This window comes from Pinus tabuliformis, chromosome 6 (genome assembly GCF_031772625.1).
Source record: "Pinus tabuliformis cultivar Carrire ecotype Pingquan chromosome 6, CPIR1, whole genome shotgun sequence".
Classification (NCBI taxonomy): Eukaryota; Viridiplantae; Streptophyta; class Pinopsida; order Pinales; family Pinaceae; genus Pinus; species Pinus tabuliformis.
In genome coordinates, this window is record NC_142292.1 from 2,040,547,645 (window position 1) to 2,040,571,302 (window position 23,658).

Here is a 23,658-nt window from a genome sequence, read left to right on the forward strand (position 1 = left end):
TGGCTTGAGTCTTGACTTCAAAAACATATTTTTCCTTATCCAAACTTGATGATATTTAGGTCGATTTTGGTCCTTTCAAAAAGAGGAATTTAATGCAATAATTATCTCCATCAAATGAACTGTCCAAAGTGGAATTTGGTCCTAGTTGCCAACTTTAACACTCCCTCTCAACTAGGGAGAATTCCACTTGCCAGTCCATCCATCATCATGCCATCCTGTCATCTTGTGCCATCTTTATATTTCATCTCAACTCTGTTGAACACTGATGTAATAATGAAGAAGAATCAATCAAGAGTGAGTTACAAGACCTTGCCACTCTCCACTGACAAAAGTCACTTCGAGGGTAGAACCCCAATCGGATTTGATCGCAGATCAAGTTGTTGAACACCATGCATCCTAGACATAGGGAGTACGACGATACATAATGTGTCCATTTGTAATGCAATGGTCCTTATCCCCTTTCCCCAACTCATGGCTAGATGAGAGGTACTTCCCATGCGTCTTGGACTACATGGGTAGGATGTATGCTGGGGCATCTACAGGAGAAGGTGAACCACTCATCCTGCTCATATGCCATAGTAGAAGGTGAACCACTCATCCTATGCATATATCATCAACTATAGGGGAAGGTGAACCACTCACCCTATGCTTTCATATATCATCATGAGGTATCATAGGGGAAAGTGAACCACTCACCCTATGCTCTCATATATCATCATGGGGTATCATAGGGGAAGGTGAACCACTCACCCTGTACACAGCGAACCTATAGGGTAATGTAAACCACTCACCCTATGGTCACACATAGCTCCAAGAAGTACCCTAAGCCCCCAGGAACTCCCAAAGCTCAATGTCCAACTCAAGTGGGACCCTCATGGGAGGGTCCTTCCATGACTCTGACCTTCCCCAAGGGCTTCATGAGATGTTAGCAACTTTCTCATCAGTCTTGATGTGTTGGGGCCTTATGTCTCCCCTTTGTACCATATCCCGGATAAAGTGGTACTTGATATCAATGTGCTTGGAGTGGTCGTGGAACACGAGATTCCCTGAAAGGCAAATCCCACTGTGGTTATCGCGATAGATCATGGTGGTGTCCAACATGTGCTCAAATAGCTTACTGAAGAGCTTCCTCAACCAAACAACTTCACAATAGGCCATACTTGCTGCAATATATTCGGCCTCGGCGGTGCTTAGAGCAACCTATTTTCGCTTCCTGCTCATGCAAGAGATCAAAGTAGATCCCAATGAGAAGCAACATCCAGCCGTTCTCTTTCTATCCACCACACTGCCAGCCCAGTCAACATCAGAATATCCAAGTAACCTCAAATTCTCGACATTGTATCTCAACCCATAGTTGATTAGCGACAATCTAATGTAAGTGATGAGGCTCAACCATAAATTATCTCAAAGCATATATAGCGAAGCATATGTTTGGTCGGGAGTTTACCAAGAGCATCAGGGCCCCCACAAGTTGTCTATATTCATAAGGGTTTGCCAGTTCGGGGCCAACAACAGTTCCACATAACTTCTTGAAGTTGAGTTCCATCGGAGTAGACATAGACTTGCAATTCACCATCCCACATCTCTCTAGCAGCTTCACAATGTATTTTCCTTGAGAAAGGGAAATCTCACGTGGTTTTTGTGAGACCTCCAGGCCTAGGAAGTAATGCATCAGTCCTAGGTCCTTCATCCCGAACTCGAAAGTTAACTCCCTCTTGCATTGATAAATGAGAGGGTCTCACCAAAATAAGTGGCATGTCCTTTTCAACCTTGAAGTATAGGTTAGGATCAACATAGCTCCTTGTAAATCCCAGCGTCACGAGATAATTGTCAGTCCTCTCATACCAGGCCCTAGGGGCTTGCTTCAACCCATATAGGGCTCTCTTTGGCCTGCATACATGTATCCTTCGATCCTGAACCTCAAATCCCTGAGGTTGTTCAAGTAGAGTTCCTCCTTAAGCAAGCCATGCAAGAAATCTATTTTGACCTCAATTTGATGTAAGCTCCATCCTTGATTGACAACGAGAGCAATAATAGATCAAATAGTGGTATATCGAACAACTAGTGCAAATATCTCGTCATAGTCCACTCCTTCCTTTTGAGAAAAGCCACGAGCAACGAATCTGGGCTTATATTTTTCAGCACTCCCGTTAGCTCCATGTTTAATTTTGTAAAACGATTTTGAGGTGACCACGAACTTGTCCTTAGGTCTAAGCACCACGTCCTGAACATCATTCTTCATGAAGGATTCATATTCCTCAAATCCTTATTCATCACATGTTTTCATACTTGGTGTTTTACGACTTCTTCGTGTTGAAGAATCTAGGGCTAATGTAGTTAATGAGATTCTTCTTCCATGACAACTATTTGTGATGTATTTTGTCTTTAGATTATTAGCACAATCTTTTGCTTATTATCATTAGTGTGTGTGTTTCTTCTTTCAACAAATAGCTATCAAAGAAAAGAGACAATAGCACAAGATATGGCATTCTGCCAGGGCCAAAACCTCTCCCTCTTGGAGAGGAAAACCTGCACAAAATTCTTCTTATAGAGATTCCTATTGATGAACACCAAGACCATGACTCTTGACTTTCTGAGCCACTCCAAGACCAAGACACCAATCCTCTTCACTGCTGTGTTTATCTTCATCACTTATGCTGTACCAGGGTCAATACTATTGTATCACTAAGGACATGATAGTAGCATCATCACTGAAACAATGACTGTTCATTTACTGAGATCTACTACACCCTTCACTGAGATTGTAGTTGCATCCTTGAGATCATCTTTTGTGTCTTCATTGAATTCATCATCATACCGATGAGATCTATATGCACATAGATCCATGAGAGTTGCACTGATAACCTTTACTTCATGACCATGTTATTATCAAGCTCATGACAAAGATCGAGATTATGACATGTCATGACGTGTTCGTTGTGGGGTCATATCCAAACGTGTTACTGCAATGATATGTCGAGAGTGTAACCTTTTCATTCATGAGTATGCATTCCCTTAAGAATTGAGATCATCATCATGAGACTGTCATTATAGTAGTGCTGCTTTAGAGTAGGCTGAGACTGTATCCTTCCATCCATAAGTATGTCGAGAGTATATATCATAGCGACATCGTTTATCTGACTGCATTGAATCTCTAGAGTGAGTTGCGCATAGACTGTGTTACGTGATTCTTCTTCATCACATAGATGTCGAGAGTAATTCCTTCATCTGCATGATGAGAGCAAGCCCCGAGACAGAGCTTTCACCAAGTATCGAGACAAAGCTTCCATGAGATCGTACATCGAGATTCTGTGTGTCATTTTTCGTATTACCGAGATTATGCATTGGATATGTCACCGAGATGTTATCCCTTTCCGTATCTTATGAAGTTTCAGAGTGATTCAAAGATTCCTGTTCGTTGATTATTCTAGTTGCATATATATATATATATATATCTATATCTATCTATCTATATATATATATATCTATATATATCTATATCTATCTATATATATATCTATCTATATATATATCTATATCTATCTATCTATATCTATATCTATATCTATATCTATATATATATATATATATATATATAGTTCGTTGACCATATATGCAAGTCGACATGAGCCAGTGAAACTTTGCGTCCTTCTGTTGAGCTGACATGTCATCTTTTTATATACTTTGACTTGACTGTCTTTCTCATCGTTTTTGCAGGCATACTTTTTCCTTGGAGGATGGCGCTTGTCTTGGAGGGCTACTTGACACTAGGTTGACCCACGTACATTACATAAATGCTCAAGAAGAGCTCTTTAACATGATTTTGACTCTTTGACTTTCCTAGACCTATGGAATGAGCAAGAAACTCATTCGTATAATCTACAAAAATAATATTTCTTTTTCTTGACAAGTACAAAGATCAAAATTACGTTGACAAATACCAAACCTAGTTACACTTTTCTTCAACACTTCGAATGTGCATGGTCAGCTTGAACAATAGTACTCATGGCGGCCAAGTACTTGTTCGGCTTCTTACTTTCACGAAATGTCCCTCTTGGAGCAATATGTCTTTCAACATCTTCAAGAGTATCTTTGAGCCATAGTGGTCTTTTCCTCGAGGTAGAGGGATCGCCAGGAGGTGGATCAGTAGGATCCATCGGACCATCAACATCGAAAATAGGCTCATTTGTCGGAGGTTCATCTTGTTTTTCGGTAGCATCATCATCATCCTTCCTTGAGATGGGGAGATCTTTGGCTTTCCCAAGGGCAATGTCTTCATCAAAGGTGACATCACGACTTATTTCCACTTCTCTTTGACCAGACACATAGATTCTATATGCCTTTGAATTTTCACTATAGCCAATGAATATACCTTTTTTCCTAGAAGCATCCAACTTATTTCTTTTTTTCTTTGGGCACATGAAAATATACCGGACAACCAAAGATTCTAAAATGAGAAACATCAGGTTTCTTACTTGTGAAGACTTCTTCAGGTGCCTTGAAATATAGTGCTTGATGAGGGCTCCTATTTTGAACATATACAACAGTGTTGGGAACTTCTCCCCACAAGAATTTTGGTAGACCTTGATCATGGAGCATGGCATGGGTAGCTTCCATGATTGTTCGATTCTTCCTTTCATCAAATCCATTCTGCTAAGGAGTGTATGGAACAATTGTCTCCCTGTTAATGCCAACCTCTCTGCAAAAGTCATTGAATTCATTTGATTCATATTTGGTTCCATTGGCGGTCCTCAATATCTTGATCTTCTTCCCCGTTTGATTCTCCACCAATCCTTTGAAAGAATAAAACCATTTGAACACTTCATCCTTCCTCTTCAAGAAATAGATCCACGTTTTGCGTGAGAAGTCATCCACAAAGATTGCATAGTATAGGTAGCCTCCTAATGAAGTTATGGGGAAGATACCAGATAGTTCAGAATGGACCAATTGAAAAATATCGGTAGTCTTGCTTCCACTGGAAGGGAATGGTCCCTTTATATGTTTCCCGACTGCACAACCCTGACAAACCCCTTTATGATTCATGTTATACTCGGGCATACTTGTGACCATCTTCCTTGCCCCAAGTAAGGCTTTGTAATGTAAGTGGACAAATCTTCAATGCCATAATTCACATTGAAGAGAAGTATTACTTGCAAAAGCTCCCAAAGGACTTCCACCAACTTGATAGAGACCATCAACCCTAAATCTAAGAGTAAATGCATCTTTAAAGTTTCTATGCCAAATACGTACCTTTCCATCAATGAATGCTACCTTGAAGCCTTTATTTTCCATTGCAAAAATAGACACCAAGTTCTTCAAAATCGTGCACATACAACACTTCTTGTAGATGTATGGTTTGACTTTAATTCAAGTGAATAGTGCCAATACCTATCCCTTTCATGGGGTAGGTGGCATTATTTCCAAGTATAATATTTAGATTAGTTTTATTCTCAACCAATTTTGAGAGGGCCTCCTTGTATCCAATGAAGTGCCTTGAGGCTCCATTATCAATCAACCAATGATCCAAAGTATTTGGAGGAGAGACAGTAGATAGAGCGGAAATAAGATAAAAACTCATTTTGTGTTTTTTACAACATTATTTTCATCATACCTGGCATTTCTTGTCCTGTTGGGAGGTCGACCATTTCCATCTTGAGCAACGGGAGCATTCCTCTTTTCTTTGTTGTTGGACCTGTTGTTCCTTTGATTGCCATTGCCTTTGAAATTGTTGTTGTTGTTGTCGTCATCTCTTGGAGGATTCTTCTTGTGAGGACACTCTCTAGCATAATGATCGAACTTGTTACAATTGTAGCATCTTCCCTTCCTTCCTTCTTTGAATCCCTTCCTTCATCCTTGACCTTGTCTCATTGGACCAACATTATTCTTCCTTTTTGCATGAGCAGAGAAGGAAGTAGGTTCATTTTCGTTGGAGGGCTTATCTCTCTCCATCATCCTTGTCTCCTCTCGAGTGCATCTAGCCAATAATTCATCGAAACCATCTAACTTGTCATTGTTGAGAATGGTGGTGGTAAATACATCCAATGGTTTTGAAAGACCTCCAACTGCAATGAGAGTGAGTTCCCTGTTAGCAGTAACTTCTTCAATAGATAGTAGGTCATTCTTGATTTGAGTTATTCTCATGAAGTAGGATTTGATAGACTCCCCTTTATCCATCTTGATATCCTTCAACTTGTTTTTGAGAAAGAGGATTTGATTTGCATTGCTCACTTTGAACATCTCAACTAGCGTATCATATATTTCCTTAGAAGTTCCCAAATTAGAAATATAGGCAACCAAATGCTTTTGAGTGGAGTCCATCAAAATTTTCTTTGCTGACCTCACCTTTTCTATACTTCGTCTTAGCAGCAATGGATGCATTTGAAGGAGGCTCCACTACTTTTCCCTGCACACAGTCCAATACTTATGCTCCTCCAAAGTCAAGTCCAAAGTCATCTTCCATGCATGATAGCCAGATTTGTCATTAAGCTTGTTCTCAGTCTTGGAGTGAGATGTAGATGCCATGATGACTTGTCCAATTGTCTTGTCCATAGATCTCTCTTAGTGATTGCTTTTCTCTCTCTTGCTTGGGCTTTGTCTTCACTTGGGCTCTGAAACCATGTTAATTTTAGTTAACAATTGTATGTTTTGTGCTTGTAACAATTTAGTCAATATCCTTTAGCTAGCCCAATGACAATTTTCAATAGCAATCACATTAATCATCACATTGACAGAAACTATAGATAGAACATGAACAATAAAACCAGAAGACAAGCCAAGACAAGAGAACACCATTGTTTGGCGAATGCAGGGAAAAATCTCAAGATGGGGAAAACCTTTTGATCAATTATTCCTATTATTATATCAAATGTTCAATAGAGAGAGAGTACAATAAAGTCAATATAGACTTGCCAATAAATGATCAAAGCCACTGTCCAACATAGCCAAGACAATCTGTGATTTTACTACTTCCAGATAACAGTGGTCAACAACCCTAAGCAAAAAGTCAACGTTGCAGCAAATAGTCCACAATGTAGCTCGGTCAAACCCAGTGAAACTCGACCTTTGTTGAGAATTCAATAGGGAAATGTATATAACTGGTTGTGTTACCTTTTTACTTATTAGCTTTGATCTTTATTAGTCCAATGTGCAATACATCAAACAACTACCAAAATAGTAACAATAGTGACACAGTATATAGGCTGCAAGCTAGGGCCAAAACCACTCCTCTTGAGGGGAAACCCTGAAAATCTCTTCTTATCTTTTAGATCTTTCAATTGACGAATACCATGACCTAGACTCAGACAAATACCCTCCAAGATCAAGTCTTCCTCGACCTCTAGCTGCAATATCTTCGACTTCCCAGTAAATCTGAAATTCTGCTGCCTAGTAACTGTTGCTTCTTCTCTAGGAGACTTCGATCTCCCTCTAACTGCTCTTCCCCTTGACTTCACTTGCCTTTATTCGAGTCCTAGGGCTAGTAGGAAACCCTAAGGGACCTTTGCTTGCCTTCTTGCTTCTAAAATTGACCCTTAGACTTCCCAATGCAGAAACCCTAACTTCGTACTTCTAGAAGAATTTGTTGCTCAAACTTTGCATTGCCCCAGAAGATTTCGCTGCCTAGATTTCATACTGCCCCAGAAGGTTCTGTTGCCTAGATTTCGTATTGCCCCAGAAGGAACTGCTGCCTAGATTTCGTATTGCTCCAGAAGATTCGGTTGCCCAGATGAAACTGCTACCTAGATTTCGTATGAGAGATGAGTGAATGAATGATCCAAATGGAGGACGAGTTCCTCTTATATATAGGCTTCCTTCAAGGGTGGACATGTCTCTTTACTTAGGCCGACTTGATAGCTCATGTAGGCCGACTTGATCTTGGAGGTATTTTGAGATTTTCAAGACAATAATTTTTCTTTTACAATTTACAATGTCCCCATAGGGTCTTCCATATATGACAATGACTCTTATACATAGGAAAAACCCTAGAAGCATTCAATGGGTGCTTGACCTATAAAATAAAATAAAAGAACTTGAGCATGAAACCCATGCTCCAATAATAATAATAATAATTTCTTTTTCATTTTATATATACAAGAATACATTTCATACTAATGAAGACCAAACCTAGTTACACATTTTTCAACACTCCCTCTTAACTAGGGAGGTATTCATAGAAGGTACATGGTCATTCTCAATCTGAAGAGATCTCATAAGAAGAGTCGGATTGGTAACCCATTTGTCGAGCACCATAATAACCATCATTGTGATATAGCAAGGCCTTGACTAACAACTCTATCTCTCCACAAGATCAAAGCACAATGCTGGTGAGATCAATGATGTGTAGACACCATCATCATTGTCTCTCCAAGGTACATACCCCACTTAGGTGTTCCCAGAGTATGACCTCTCGTTGGACTATTCTTATCTTGGGTAGCTAATCCTCAAAGAATATCGGTCCACGACTACTCTTGTCGTGAATGCCTTACCACATTCTCAAAGAGTATCGAATGCCAGATGGTTACCCAACCCTCCATTCTTTCTTCCTAAGTGAAGACAAGAATGATGTGTCTATCCCTCCCTCTCAATCCGAGAGGACAAATCCACCAAACCCAACTCGTCCCTTAAGTATACAAGCTTCGTGTTTGGAAGTGATTTTGTCAATATGTCAATTATTTTCTCATCAGTGAAGATATACTATAGTTACGCCACGCCATTTTGCACTAGCTCTTGTATATAATGATCCTTGTTATTGATATGCTTTGTCTTCCCATGAAACATTGGGTCCTCAGACAAACGAATACAACTTGTGTTATCACCAGTGTTGAAAATATCGGTATCGGCAAAATATCGGCAAGGGTCCGGAAAATATCTTATCGACAATATCGGCAAATATCGGCAAGCATAAAAAATAATTTTTTCAAATTTTTAAATATAGCCGATATTTTTAAAATATCGCGATATTTTGCCGATATTTTCCGATATTTTGAAAATATCGCGATATTTTCTCGGCGATATATCGTTTTGCCGAAAATATCGCGATATTTACGAATATCGCCGATATATCGCCGATATTATCAACAGTGGTTATCACAACCTATCACTGTAGGGTTCATCGGTCCTTCAAATAAGGTAGACAACAACTTCCTTAACCAAACTGCTTCCTAGCTAACTTCACATGCTGTAACATATTCTGCGATTGGATCCTGCGTTTTCTTCTTTCAGCAACAAAATGCATTCTCTGATTTCCTTTTTCCTGCTCATGGCCTTCACTCAGACTTATGATTGTTAGCCCTGGTCTAGTGCATGACACATGAAACAGAGAACCATATCTATTACTCCCTTTCAACCATGAAGCACCTCTTTATCCGGACTCCCTCTTAATCTTAGGGAGATCTCTTTTATTCATGCTTCCTCCAGGGGATTAGTTTTTTATTTTTTTATATTTTTTTGTTTATCTTAAATTTCGACAAAGGAGAATCTTTTCCTGGCTTCCAATCATTTCATTGGAGTTATCATCAACCTTGTCATGCTTGTTAGATCAAGCATCTTCACCAAGTTGAAGATTGTGTACCTGTATAGGTTAAAGGTATGTAATCTTGAGGTATGTATGGCATCTTTTATTAAGGGTCCAACATGAAATGTTGTAAGATTGGTCGATTGTATGGTTCTGGTGTTTGTTGAAAATTGTTGATATTGGTACTAATATTTAAAACTTTTGATGGCACATGAAAAACCCTAACCTTGTTTCGTTTGTTCCCTCACAGAAACCCTAACCTCCTTGGTCTGTAGGGTTTATGTGCAATTTAGGGCTCATGACAAATATGAATGGATGAGGATGATAAGTTGTATGAGTCCCTTGATCTAGGTTTGGCACTTGAAAACCCTAGAAGTCCATCCTCTAAGTTTCCATAGTAACCCTAGATTGACAGATTGACATCATGCTTTGCTATTGTATACTTTTCTTGGGTGTACTTGTCAATGAATACTGCAGGTACATGAAGTAAAGAAAGAAGGATGAGCAACATGATGGAAGGAGGGAACTGTAAAGATCTTGAAAGTGGTTGGATCCTTGGGCACTCTGATGCATAAAGAAAAATTCATGGTATGGTCGTGTGGCTATGGATGCCTGGGTGAGAAAGTCTTCATAAGGATCTGATTGATGAAAGGGAAGAATTAATAGCAACATACAAAAGGATTCATAAACCTGATATAGCAGTCATCTCGCTGATATAAGGATCTTGCTGCAAGATGATAATACTATAAAAGGATCACTCAAGGATCCTCCTTAGTGATGTCTACATTTTTGGAGCAGGCTTCTTAGGAGCTTGTTGGTTAAGTTGCAGCATGTGAATCCATTCTGAAGACACTAAATTACTGGTTGAGATTCGATGAAGATGATATTCCGTTGAAGAATCTGATGATGACTGAATGAAGACCATGATGTTGATGATGACATGATACTTTGCACAATCTTGCTATATGAAGAATATGAAGACATACATGATGTGATTCCATTGGGTTGTTGCCTTGGCACTTGGTTTAAAGGAACTGATGTACACCACGATGACAAATGTGATAGTAGGTTCGATAATCATGTCTTGGTAGATCACTTTCCTGATGCTAAAAAGGAGCTATGTTCAAATGCCATAGTGACTGCTTCGTGAATATGTAGCAGATAAATATTGATGATATGGAAAGTGATGACTTGTCCCTACAAGAAGTTGTGAAAGAAGATGGCTCCACGATGTGCATAGAAGTTGATGACGCAGAAGAAGGAAGCCTACAAGTAGTTGATGGTACCATGATCTCCACAGAAGAATAGACAATTGATATTGGAAACAAGTCCCTAGTTAAGAGGGAGCTTGGATATATTCCTTTCATGTGTAAAGGAATGGGTAGATCCTCCCTGGTTAAGAGGGAGAGATAGACACATCATTCTTGTCTTCACATCATGAAGAAAGAATGGAGGATTGGGTAAGCATCTGAGACCGATACTAATACTCTTTAAGGATGAGGTAGGGCGTCCAATAGGCAAGAGTAGTTGAGGAGATTCGTTGAGGATGTGTAAATCCAAGACATGGATGGTCCTAAAAGGACATACCTTGTGAACATCCGATGGGGTATGTGCCTTGAGAGGCAATGATGAAGGTGTCTATAAATCATTGTCTCCCCAACATTGTGATCTAATCTAGTGGAGAGATAGAGTTGTTAGTCAAGGCTTTGCTATATGATAATGTTGGTCGTTATGATGAGATACACTGATATAAGCTGAAAATATAACTTATGAGATGGCTTACCAATCCGACGCTTGTTATGAGAATAATTCAATGAGAGTACTATCCCTGTACCTGTGGTCAATTATGAATACCTCCCTAGTTAAGAGGGAGTGTTAAAATGTAACTAATGTTGGTCTTCATAATTGTAAATGAGTCACGTTGTAATTATTGATGTACTTGTCAAAAGAAAAAGAAAAGAAAAATGTACTTTGTAAAACAAAATTATTTATGTAAATGGGTTTCTTGCCCATTTGTTTATTGTCCTAGGTCAAAGAACCCTTTGTGTGCACTAGGGTCTTGTGCAAAGTCAAAGAGTCAATAGTCAATGTACAAGTTAAGTCTAGAAGCCTCCAAAGTGATAAGTTGGCCAACTCCTCAAGTCGACCTAGAAGAGGCCTAATGTTCCCCTCAAGATGCTTATAGAAATAGAGAACTCATCCTCATTTGTACACACACCAAGCAAGCGAATTTTTTGATTTGATCTAATCTAAGAAAGAGGAGCGAAATTTCTTGTAGAGGCAACGAAAAGAGGAGTGAAAATTTATAGATGATCGTTCAAGGAAAAATTGGGTTTACTTGATGAAATCCAAGGATGAAGTATTTGCAAAATTTCAATAATTCAAAGTTGAAGTAGAAAACATTATAGAAAGGGAAATCAAGATACTAAGATCCGATAATGGAGGAGAGTATACATCCAAGGAAATTATAGCTTTTTGTAAGGAATCTGGGATTAAGAGGGAGTTGATAGTCCCATATAATCCAGAACAAAATGGAGTTGCAGAGCGAAAGAACTGATCCATTGAAGAAAGTGTAAAAGCAATGTTGCATGATCAAGATCTACCGAAGTTTTTGTGGGGAGAAGCCACAAAGACAATTGTATATATTCAAAATCGAAGTCCCCACAGGTCACTGGATAACAAAACTCCCGAAGAAGTATTCACTGGGAAGAAACCAACTGTAGATCATCTCTGAATCTTTGGTTGTCCTGTATATATTCATATACTGAAGGACAAAAGAAAGAGGCTGGATCCATCAGGCATGAGAGGAACATTTGTTTGCTACAACAAATCCTCTAAGGCCAACAAAATCTACATAAAGGAAGGACACTGTATAGAAGTTAGTCGAGACGTCATATTTGATGAAAATATTGCATTCAAGAAATCAAAGTAACTTCCCATGGATTCTAACGATGAAGAACTTCCAGTGTTTCAAGAGGAAGTTGACAGGGAAGAAGAAGAATCTCACCATGAAGATGAAGGTCCTAGTGAACCTATTCAACTTATGGTCATCCCTGAATCAAGAAAGGGACCTAATTGGTTGAAGTCACACTACTTGATGCAGAAGGTCATGGAGCAACTTAGGGCTCATTCAGGGAAAGCATGAAGCCCAAGCAATATTTTGGGTATGCAGCCTACATGACAAAACTAATAGAAGCAGAGCCATCCACTTTTGAAGAAGCTGTCAACCATCAAGAATGGAAGGATGCCATGAATGAAGAATATCAATCTATAATGAAGAATGGAGTGTGGGAGATCGTGCCTAGGCTTGATGACAAATCTGTGGTAACTTCCAAATGGATTTATAAGATCAAACATGCAGCAAATGGAAGTATTGACAAGTATAAGGCAAGATTTGTGGCCAAGGATTTCTCTCAACTTGAAGGCATCGACTATGAAGAGACATTTGCTCCGACAACAAGGTATACAACTATATGTTCGCTGGTCTCTTTGGCAACAACGATGGGATGGAACATCCACCAAATGGATGTCAAGACTGCATTTCTGAATGGCACAATTGATGAGGAAGTCTATATAGAGCAACCCTTGGGATTTGAAGTTAATGACATAAAGGCATATGCTTGCAGATTGAAGAAAGCATTATATGGCCTCAAACAAGCACCAAGGGCATGGTATGCTAGAATGGATGCATACCTTTAAAGGTTAGGCTTCACGAAGAGTTTTGCTGATCTGAACCTTTATATTAAGGTTGTGAAGGGTGAATTGATAATCATTCTTCTGTATGTAGATGATCTTCTCTTGACAGGTGTAGAAGGTCGAATTGAAGAATGTAAGAAGCAATTAGCAACAAAATTTGACATGAAGGACCTGATGAGATTTATCTGGGTCAATGGAAGTATGTGATCAAGATGTTGAAGAGGTTTGACATGATGGATTGCAAACCAATGACAACTCCGATGATCACAAACTTGAAAATACTAAGGAGTTATGAATCGAGCTCGATAGATCCTTCTAAGTATAGACCACTGATTGGCTCACTGATGTACTTGGTGAATACTCGACTAGACATATGCTTTGCAGTAAATGTTCTCAGTCAATTCCAAGTGGAGCCGAAGCATGATCATTGGATAGTAGCAAAACATATTTTGAGATATTTGCGAGAAACTATCCACTATTGCCTAAAGTATGATAGAAGGATATACAAATTCCGACTGGGGAGGTAGTGAGCAAGATGGAAGGAGCACTACAGGAGGATGTTTTAGTTTGGGATCCTCCATGGTCTCATGGATGAGCAAAAAGCAAGATACAGTTGCTTTGAGTGGTGCTAAGGCCGAGTATATTACAACCTGTGAAGGAAGCAAAGAAGCGATCTAGTTAAGGAAGTTGTTATCTGACCTATTTGCTGGACCTATGGACCCTACAATGATTCATTGTGATAACACCAATTTTATACGATTGTCTTAAGACCCTGTATTTCATGGAAAAACAAAGCATATCAACGAGTATCACTATATTCAGAAGCAGTACAAGATGGTGTATTATAGCTACAGTATATCTCCACTGATGAACAGGTAGCTAACATATTGACAAAATCTCTTCCTAATAAGAAGCTTGTGTATTTGAGAGATAAGCTTGGTTTAGTTGATATATCCTCCCTAGTTGAGAGGGAGAGATAGGCACATCATTCCTGTCTTCACTTGGGAAGACATAATGGAGGATTGGGTAAACATTTGGCATCCGATACTCTCTGGGGATGTGGTAGGGCATCCAAGATGAGAGTAGTCGTGGACCGATATTCTTTGAGGACTGGTTATCCAAGATAAGAATAGTCCAAAGAATGTCATACTCTGTGAACACCAGGGTGGAGTATGTACCTTGAGAGACAATGATGATGGTGTCTATAAAACATTGGCCTCGCCAACATTGTGCTATGATCTTGTGGAGAGATAGAACTGTTAGTCAAGGCCTTGCTATGTGACAATGCTGGTTGGTATGATGCTATTACGGATGGGTTACCAATCCGACTCTTCTTATGAGATCTCTTCAAATTGAGAATGTCCATGTACCATATATGAATACCTCCCTAGTTAAGAGGGAGTGTTGAAAAATGTGTAACTAGGTTCAGTCTTCATATAGATGAAATGTACTTTTGATTCTTGTAAAATGTAAAATGAAAGAAAAATTATTATTATTATTATTTTGGAGCATGGGTTTCATGCTCAAGGTCTTTTATTTTATAGGTCAAGCACCCATTGAGTGCTTCTAGGGTTTGTCCTAGGTCAAGAAGTCAAAAGAGTCATTGTCATAAGTTGAAGACCCCATCGGGCACATTGTAACTTGTAAAGAAAAATATTTTTGTCTTAAAAGGTGTCTAGATACCCTCCAAGACCAAGTTGGCCTAGCAGCTGGCAAGTCGGCCTAAAAGGAAGAGCCACATCCACCTTGAAGAGCCTATATATAGGAGGGAACTTGTCCTCCTTGAGACACATTCACTCATCTCTCATTCTAGCGAAGAAGAAGCAAGAAGAAGGTAGTGAAGAAGGAAGAGGACGAAGAAGATCTTTGTTTGGGTTATTTCTCTCTCACACGTGCTAAGGAGAACTAGGGTTTCTGCAACAAGACCTAGGGTTTCTATCTTCAAGTTCAATCTTGGAGAAAAGGAGACAAGTAGGTCAAGCGAAGGTCACCAAGGGTAATCCTCATGCTCCTGAAGTGAGGAAAAGTGAAGCAAAGGTCAAAGGAGGGCTCAGAAGGCAGATCAAAGCTCACATGTGTGGTAGTAGTAACTGCTTGGGGGCTGAAATTTCAGATTTGCAGTGGAGGTCAAAATTTCTCTAGCTGGAGGTCGAAGAAGTGTTACTGGAAGAGATTTGACTGGGTTTGATATGATCAAGGTTAGCACATCATCTAGAGAGGTTGGTCTTGGTCTTGAAGGGTTTGGAAGTTAGTCTTAAGGTCTTGGAATTCATCAATTGAAGAATCTATAAGGAAGAGGAGATTTGTGGGTTTTCCTCTCAAGTGGAGAGGTTTTGACCCTTGCTTGCAACCTATATTTTGTGTTCTTGTTCTTCTTGTTTTGGTAGCTATTTGATGATACACATATAATAATAAGTAACAAAGCTAATAAGTAAAAAGGCATCACAAGCAGTTATCAAGTAAAGAGGAATCTCTATAATCATTGCCCTTTAGATTTCTTAACATGACTAAGAAGAAATTAAGTGTTAAATTCCAAACTTGATTGGCTCCCTTTCACAAAAAAATATTCATTTTTCTTGCAAAGGATTTTTTCACTCAAACAATTGGACATCAGAGGAATTTTCGTGTAGGCTCAAAATATGAGGACAACTCACCAAAGAATTCAATTTTGCTCCAAAAATAGAAGAGGATTTTAACCAAAATAATAGATTTGAAGTTTTTCTAGGCCTATAATAACCAATCGATTTTGAATTTCTCCTTGAGAAATTTATTATGGTTTCATTCCCAAAAAGGGTTTCGACTCGGCTGCAAAGAAAACGTCTCAGAAAATTCGCATCAAAATGAGGAGGCTCCTCTTGGTTCACAACGAAGGAAAAATATCCAAGAAAAATGTGGACGACTTACAGAAGATTTTAGATCCGAATTTATTTCAAGCTTTCCAACATAAAATTCTTCAAATCCACTTGAAAAACCCTTGTCGTCCTCAAGATCTGCATAGAGACTTTAAAAAAATTTTGTTTATCCTTGGAAGACGTCAAGTTAGCAAGGGCTTTCAAACTAGAGAAAGATGACAACCTCTTTAGGCTTTCGGTTAAGGAAAGAGGGCTACAAATGCTTGCGACCTTTGCCATTTTATTTTTTATTTTTTATTATGAATTAATGTGAATGCCCAAACAAATGTTTCTCTACCAAATTCAAGCCCTAAAGCCTCCAAAGTTTGATGAAGAAACCCTTTCAAAACACTCAAGGGTTAATTAATCCGTCATCAAGAGAAAGATCAAGCCTCCAAGGGCTTGCGGCTCAGAGAATTAGTACCAAAAAGGCTTTCGACATGCCAAAAATTTCCTATAAAATTATATGGACCACAAAATTTTTAAAACCCTTTGCTTCAGTGGCTATAAAATGCCGCTTAGGCTTGCGGCTTCTCCAACAAATGTTAGATCTGTAAAAATATGAAACCCCAAGTGATATCCTTCAAGAAATTTTGGGAAAATGTCTTAAAAGATTTTTTATTAAATTTGTGAATGAAAACCCTTAAAGAAATTCGATTTAGAAGCAAGGGAGGGTCCTCTTTTGCTTGCTGCTTGAAGATATAGGCCTTCAAATGGAATACGATCTCCAAAATGGTTTATCCTCTGGGAAACCCTAGCCGTCCAAGCCGGTGGAGAGTTTGGCCCCAAACTGACTTCGATTTTCTCTCAATCTTGAAGCAAAACCACTTGCAAAATACTTAACAAAGATCCAAACTAAAATCCTTGTCCTCGTCTTCAAATCTGTAAGAAAATAATGAAGAAAAACCCCAAAAAGCATAAATACAAGATGAACAAAACTATATTACAAGGGTTATATACAAAATTTATTTACAAATTTATAGATCTACTAGATCTAAGGAGTATGAGTACAACTCCGCTCCTTGATCGATAGAAATAATAAGCTCTATATTAGCCAGATCTATCTAATTAAAGCACAAGATAGAGAGAATAAAGTAGATAAATAATTTTTGTTGCAAGCAATGGCTAAGGAACCCTTGCAAAATCGTTATATAAGTCTTTGGTAGCAACCAAAGTAGGCTCTTCAACTTTTATGTCTTGGAGTTGGCTTGTCCAACCAAAGACGTCCCCTAATGCCCAAGATCTGAATATTAGAATGATCTCTACACACTTAATAAAAATTGTTATATCACGAGGAGTTAGATAACACAATGAACCAAAAGATCTAGAGATACTTGCTAGATTGATTAATTTCAAAAATGTTTCTCTAACATCAAATACTAATGCAAAATACCTGTGCAAATAGTAAATCTACAACTGGCTAGTGAAATAACAATAATTTTAAAACCAGTAGAGAATTAAGAACAAAAATCATGAAGAATTTACAAAATTCATAAAGAATTTACCATAAAAGATAGAAGAGGAACACCACCATGAAATTGACCCCCCAAGGCTTCTTTATTATTCATAAAATATTTCGAGTACAACACTGTATTAGAGCTTCAGTAGCCAAGAGCTTGGTTTTTCATGTTACAAATGAGGAGCTTAGAGCTCAATTTATAGAAAAGATGAGAAATCTAGGTCCCTCTCCAACAACGAGTTGCACAAATTTGTCTTGATGCCAGAAGAAAATGGTTAGTTGAGGCGTTGATCCACGTCAAAATAATCCCGACCCTTGATGAAATTCGATTTCCCTGCTGATGGAACTGAATTGACCCAAAGTATTTGATCCCGGTCCAAAATTTTTTTTTTCTCCAATTTTTTTTTTTTTTTGAAATTCTCATTCAGCTTAACCACCTTGGACCATCTCACACAAAAAAATGATTTTTCTGGACCAATGATTTTTCCCTGGGATTTTTCCTTGCTTGATTTGCAGAGATTTTTTTCTTGGGAAAGTGCACATCCTTTTTTAATTTCTTTTAGTTGGAGAGATTTTTTATTTATTTATTTTTCTCTCATTTTAATTTTCTGACCAATTTCTGGTTAATTATGTTGTCATTTTTTGCTGGAAAATAGAAAGTGTGACTCTAGAATGGTATTAACATATTTTCCCACCCTCAAAGTGTCTCTAAATAGAAAGTTGAACAGTTCAGGTGTAATTTTAAGTACTCGTACCCCCTACAACTTCTATAGACAACACTTTTTACATCTTCACATCAAATATTACATAAAAGTCCTGTTCAGAAAGGGAATTTTGACAATTAAAAAACTGATTCGTAGACATAACTAAATTTTGCGAAACTTTAGACATGATCTAGTATGACACTTTACATAGACTCTATACAGTAGGACTCACCTAAGACTTCATCATCAAGCCCCACTCTAGCTTTGGGGGATGTGTGGGAGAAAACTTAGCCGATTATATAGTGTTGAGAAACACAAATAATTAGCTAAGGAAAAAAACTCCTAGAGTGAAACTCTGTAGCAAAAATCTTAAACTCCCTAGATGTGTTACAAGAATTTATAAACATACTAGAACCATTTTTACATCATGACCCTTATAGGGTTGCAGAATTTGGAATACAATATGATGACCAGAAGCTGTATGATGATGATGACTTCTGAAAATAAATTCTGAATGCTCTGAATATGATAGAATGTTTTGAAATGTACTCTGCTCACGGGGTAGTTGACACTTGAGTGGTCAACATTGCCCATTTTCTGTCTAGCAGTTTACAGTGTTATGTGTTTATTGGCAGCTCCTCGCTTCATGCATGCTAAGTGAACCAGGCCAGTTTTTGGTGGACCCAGCCAGTCAAGTACCAAACTGGCCGGTTTGGTACCTCACTGGTATGAACCTGGTTTTGAATCTGAGTTCACAGCTGGTTAGTTGTTGTAGGTGAGCTGATTGGCCAGTTTAACAAATTTCTGGTTCAAACCAGCCGGTTTTTAGAACTATTGTTTTGACTGGTTCCATATCAGCATGGCCCCACAAACGAAAAAGTAATTAAAAAAAACCCAAGTTTCATTTATCTAATGATATCCCTCCTGAATTTTCCTCACCCTTCTCTCTCTCTCTCTCTCTTCATTTTTGAGCTTGTGAAGTCTTTGACATATGCTACAATGAATGTTGATTCAGTGCTGTTCTTGTGCTGATTCAAAGTGCTTCCGGGGATACTCATGCAGAGAATGCAAAGGATCTTGGTTCAGATGTTTTGATTGTCGAACTCTAGAGGTTCATTTAAAGCCTCAATGTTCATGTATCTTGGTTCAGATATGTATTGCACTCAGTGCCATTTTAGTTATTTTCACTCTTACATGCTATCTACATAAGAAAACTTTGCATGATTGTGTCTAATGGTTTGGATATATATATATATATATAGAGAGAGAGAGAGAGAGAGAGAGAGTATTTTTTCTGTGTCTTTTTCCCTGTTCCAAGCTGGTTCATGATTTTGGGGTCAACTGGTTCAATTCTGGTTTCAATTATGATAATGTTGGATAAGGATTGTCTAATATCCCTATACACCAAAATGGCAACCCATTTAGAGATGTGCTTATTGGCAGTGCCTGGCAAACATTATTAGGATGATTCATATTCACTTTGTGGCAAAGCAGGAGGTATGTGAGAAAAGCAGAGCTTGACCAGACAGACCAGGAAAGATAAAACAGTCTAAAATTGATAAAAATAGTTTGACCTCATCATCAAAATTGTGTAATAAGAAAATATCTGTTTGCAGCAAAATGGTAGGGATTTCCCATGTAATTTCCCAAATTGACCATAGCAAAGAATAAGCAGAGGGGCTTCTTGAACAGGTCAGCAGGAACTTTCAATGAGCCGAAAATAAGTTGAGCAGGCCATCCGAGGCTGCTGGAGCAATCACCTCACACAGCTCAACCACAACACATTGGATTTTACAAAAATATCTCATACGTTTGTTGTAAACCACCTGTGTAAATGGCTGATGCCATGAACCTCTTGGTTGCAGAATTTATCCGCATCTGGGTGTAGTGATCTGGATCATACATCTTCTCCCAAACTCCTCCAACCTTTATTGTTGGACGTCAAGGTTAACAATATGTATTATGAATACAAGCAGGATAGAGATTTAGAGAATTTAATAGGAACTTTATCAATATTTGCCAATCCATGTAAGTCCTTGGATGGATTGTTATACAGGAGAGTGTAATTTATTTTCAATGAAACTGATTCATCCAATTTTTTCAGCAATGAATAAACCTTCAAATTTCCAAGGGTTATAAATTATAATATTATATTCAATTCTGTATTGTTTGAGATAGAGAGATTGTTGCACAGGAGAGTCTAATTTTTTTAATGAAAATAATTCATCTATTTTTTTTCAGCAATGAATAAACCAAGGGGCGTTATATTTCAATTTCGTGTTGTGTTTGTGAGAGAGAGAGAGAGCGAGCTGATGACTTTGGTTGTAAATCATTTTGCAGGAATCTTTAGACACGTCAAAAGTTGTTACAGGTGAAGACATTCGAGAGGTTTTTGATAATCTTAAGCGGAAGAGACGTCGTCTCGATTGATACCCTGGTGGCATTGAAAGAATTTTGACCTGTCTCTGTCACGACCGTACAAGGGCACACGTGGACAATATACGCTCACAAGAAAGAAATGGCATACCCGCCAGAAAATAATCTCAAAAGATGATATATTTATTTCTTGTCAGCGAATGCTCAGTACAATGATAGGGTTTACTTATTTTGCTATAGTGCCCTTTTTCATGAAGTCATCTCTTATCGGCTTTAATAATTAATAACTAAAATATCTCTAATCTTCGTAATATAGTTCTAAATAGCTTCAAGGGTGATTTAATGTATGTATTTTTTATGTCACTGGTCCAGTATGTCCAACATGGGTTGGGTTGTTGGTGTGGGATTCTAGTTCCTGGATCATCCTTAGATAAGTCGGACATAGCATGTACACAGAAAAATAATTCCTTGGAAAACATATATTTTTTTCATTAATGAAGTGGACGTTATCTTCCGGCTTTTTGGGAAAATACATCTGCATTTCCGCTTATGTATTGTAAATATACTCTCATATGTTTGCTTTCAACCCTGATGAAAAAAAATAGAAGAGGTCTTTTGTTTCTTCATACAGTTTCTTGGCTTGGTAGAATGGAAGTTATTGATGCACGGTTCTGCTAAAATGTTAGGTACTGTGTATATACACTTACGATCGTCTTATTTATTGTGTTGTGTTAGAACTTATAGGACTCTTTGTTTGCTTCACAGTATGTTTCATATATTGTTGTAAATTTATAGCTTGTCTATGTTCTTTACGTAAAGTAAAACTCTAGCCTTATGGAATTGTGCATCTTTGAAGGGAAATATTTCCATGTACTCCACGCCAGGAAAGATCATAGGGTTAACCCTTTAGTATAGGTTTAAGGGCGATGGGTTTCATTTTATAGCTGCAGGAGAGACCTTTCATATATTGACAAAATAGCAATAATTATTTTCATACAAGACTGATTGAATATGCTTACTGTTGTGCTGGATTGACTTCTGTAATCTGTTAATTTAGCTCTTTGCTAAATACTCTTTTAACACCGTTTTTTAAACTGATATATATAATGGATGGACATAATGTTGTTATTGACTGAGTTGATATAGTTGAAAACTTCGATTGCAAAGGTTATAGACATGCTTAGATATTTGTGTTTTGACAATCCATATGAACTATTATTTTATTTTTGCTTTGTTCTTGCTATCATTGTAGGGTATAAACTTTATCCCTTCAATTAGTTATGCGATGACCCTTACGTATTACTCGGCAGAAATCTGAAGGTTTTCATAAAATGTTATGGAGTTAATTGAAAAACTAAAAAGATACCTTCAGTTTATGGTGATAAATGTTGAACAACTTTTCTGGTTTTTCAGTGTGCCGGGTCTGAAATTTTGATTGGAAATTGGGTTATGCATCTATTTTAGACAGTGTACCTTGAATTTAAATGTACTCACAGGAAAGTTTTGAATGCCTTTCTCCAGGGAAAATCCCTGGGTACTTACCCTAATTGTGATGATGGTGGTCAAGTAAAACCTTACATTCTCAGGGCATAGTACAGGTTAACAACAAGATTCAAAGCTGTTTCAACAATATAGTCATTATGAGCTCAACATGTCACTTAGCATAGAACTCAGGTGTGGAGGATAACATTCCATCTCACAACTACTCTGGCTAGATCCAATTGACTTAATCTTGGACATTGCGGTCCACTTGGGAAATATAATGTCTCTTTTTAGCTTGAAAGTGAGAGTGAGAGTGTTGGTATCTTTCCGACACCACACAAATATCCACCAATAGCAGCTTGCTTACATGTAAATATCCTATCCCCCTTTGGAATTGAACATGTGGTCTATGAGGAGAAAAACCCATGTTCTTAATTGGTAGGCCCACTCAAGTTGTGTATATGAGCTTGGAATGCTGCCATATGAACTTGCACAATAATGCGAAAAGTCTAACATGCATATAATCCAGTGGTAATTAGTGCAAGATTCTCATCAATGTCAATTCCTTCTTCTCGAGAGAATCCAACAACCTTGTCCTTGTACCCTTCACTATTTCATAGCGGCAAGCATGGAAACAATGATTGATTTCATAATAGGTTTTGAACCTATATCCATGGAATCTCACCATACATGCTTTATATATGTTTGCTCAAAATTATAAGGCTCACCCAAAATACCATTAGCATGTACAAGTGCCATATGATTAACAATCAACCTCTAAAGGCCATTATCTTGAACATATCCGGCTAAAGTCCTTGGACTTGCTAGACTACAATCATTGATAGTGCACCACTATCTTTCAAATACAACTTTACATTGCACATTTTTCATACGAGACATTGAGAGAAGATTTTTCTTCAAACTCGGAATAAACATAACATTATCCAACTCAACAACATCCCTTGATGGCATTACAAATGAAATTAAGCCTACCTTTTTTTTACAATACAAATGCATCATCACCCAAATCCTCTCTCATTAAGCCTAATTACGAGTGTCATTCCATTAGTGTCAACCATAAATGAAGCAGAACATCCCTATACTGTTCAAGGGCTTCTAGGGTTTCTCCCCGTGCACTAGAGTTGCAATTCCAATCTTGTAATAGGTCAGGCAACACTCATAGGAATAGAACCATTGAAACACCCTACCTCCTCTTAACTAATAGAATAGTTTAAGTTAAGATAGGGAACCATGTTGAAATGCTCTAATACTAGGCAAAATTTTCTGTTCTATGATAAGAAATGCATAATCTTCTCTCACACTATTAATGTATCCCCTAAAGATGGACTCACTTAGAACTCTAAAACATTGGGTTAATTAAAACTCCATTAACAGGGTATTCCTCTCTTATCTAAGAAATGCATATTCAAAATTTCACCTCAACCTTGATGTTTCTCGGGTCTATTTTATATGAATTTTCAACATTGGGGCCAAATCTAAAATATAAATTACAACAACATATAATTAATTTCTTTTCAA

The 23,658-nt window shown here is 37.9% G+C and overlaps 1 protein-coding gene across 2 annotated transcripts in view; it reads left to right on the plus strand.

Moving 5' to 3' along the window:
- Positions 1-21,121, plus strand: part of LOC149267439 (uncharacterized) — a 28,789-nt gene extending 7,668 nt beyond the window's left edge. The window contains exon 6 of one of the 2 annotated variants that reach the window (XM_089432739.1): positions 20,602-21,121. In XM_089432739.1, the coding sequence (XP_089288865.1) occupies positions 20,602-20,691 (90 nt within the window). In that variant the 3' untranslated portion in view covers positions 20,692-21,121. The remainder of the gene's footprint in view (positions 1-20,601) is intronic. The other variant, XM_089432732.1, reaches the window with a different exon arrangement.
- Positions 21,122-23,658: the final 2,537 nt, after the last annotated feature.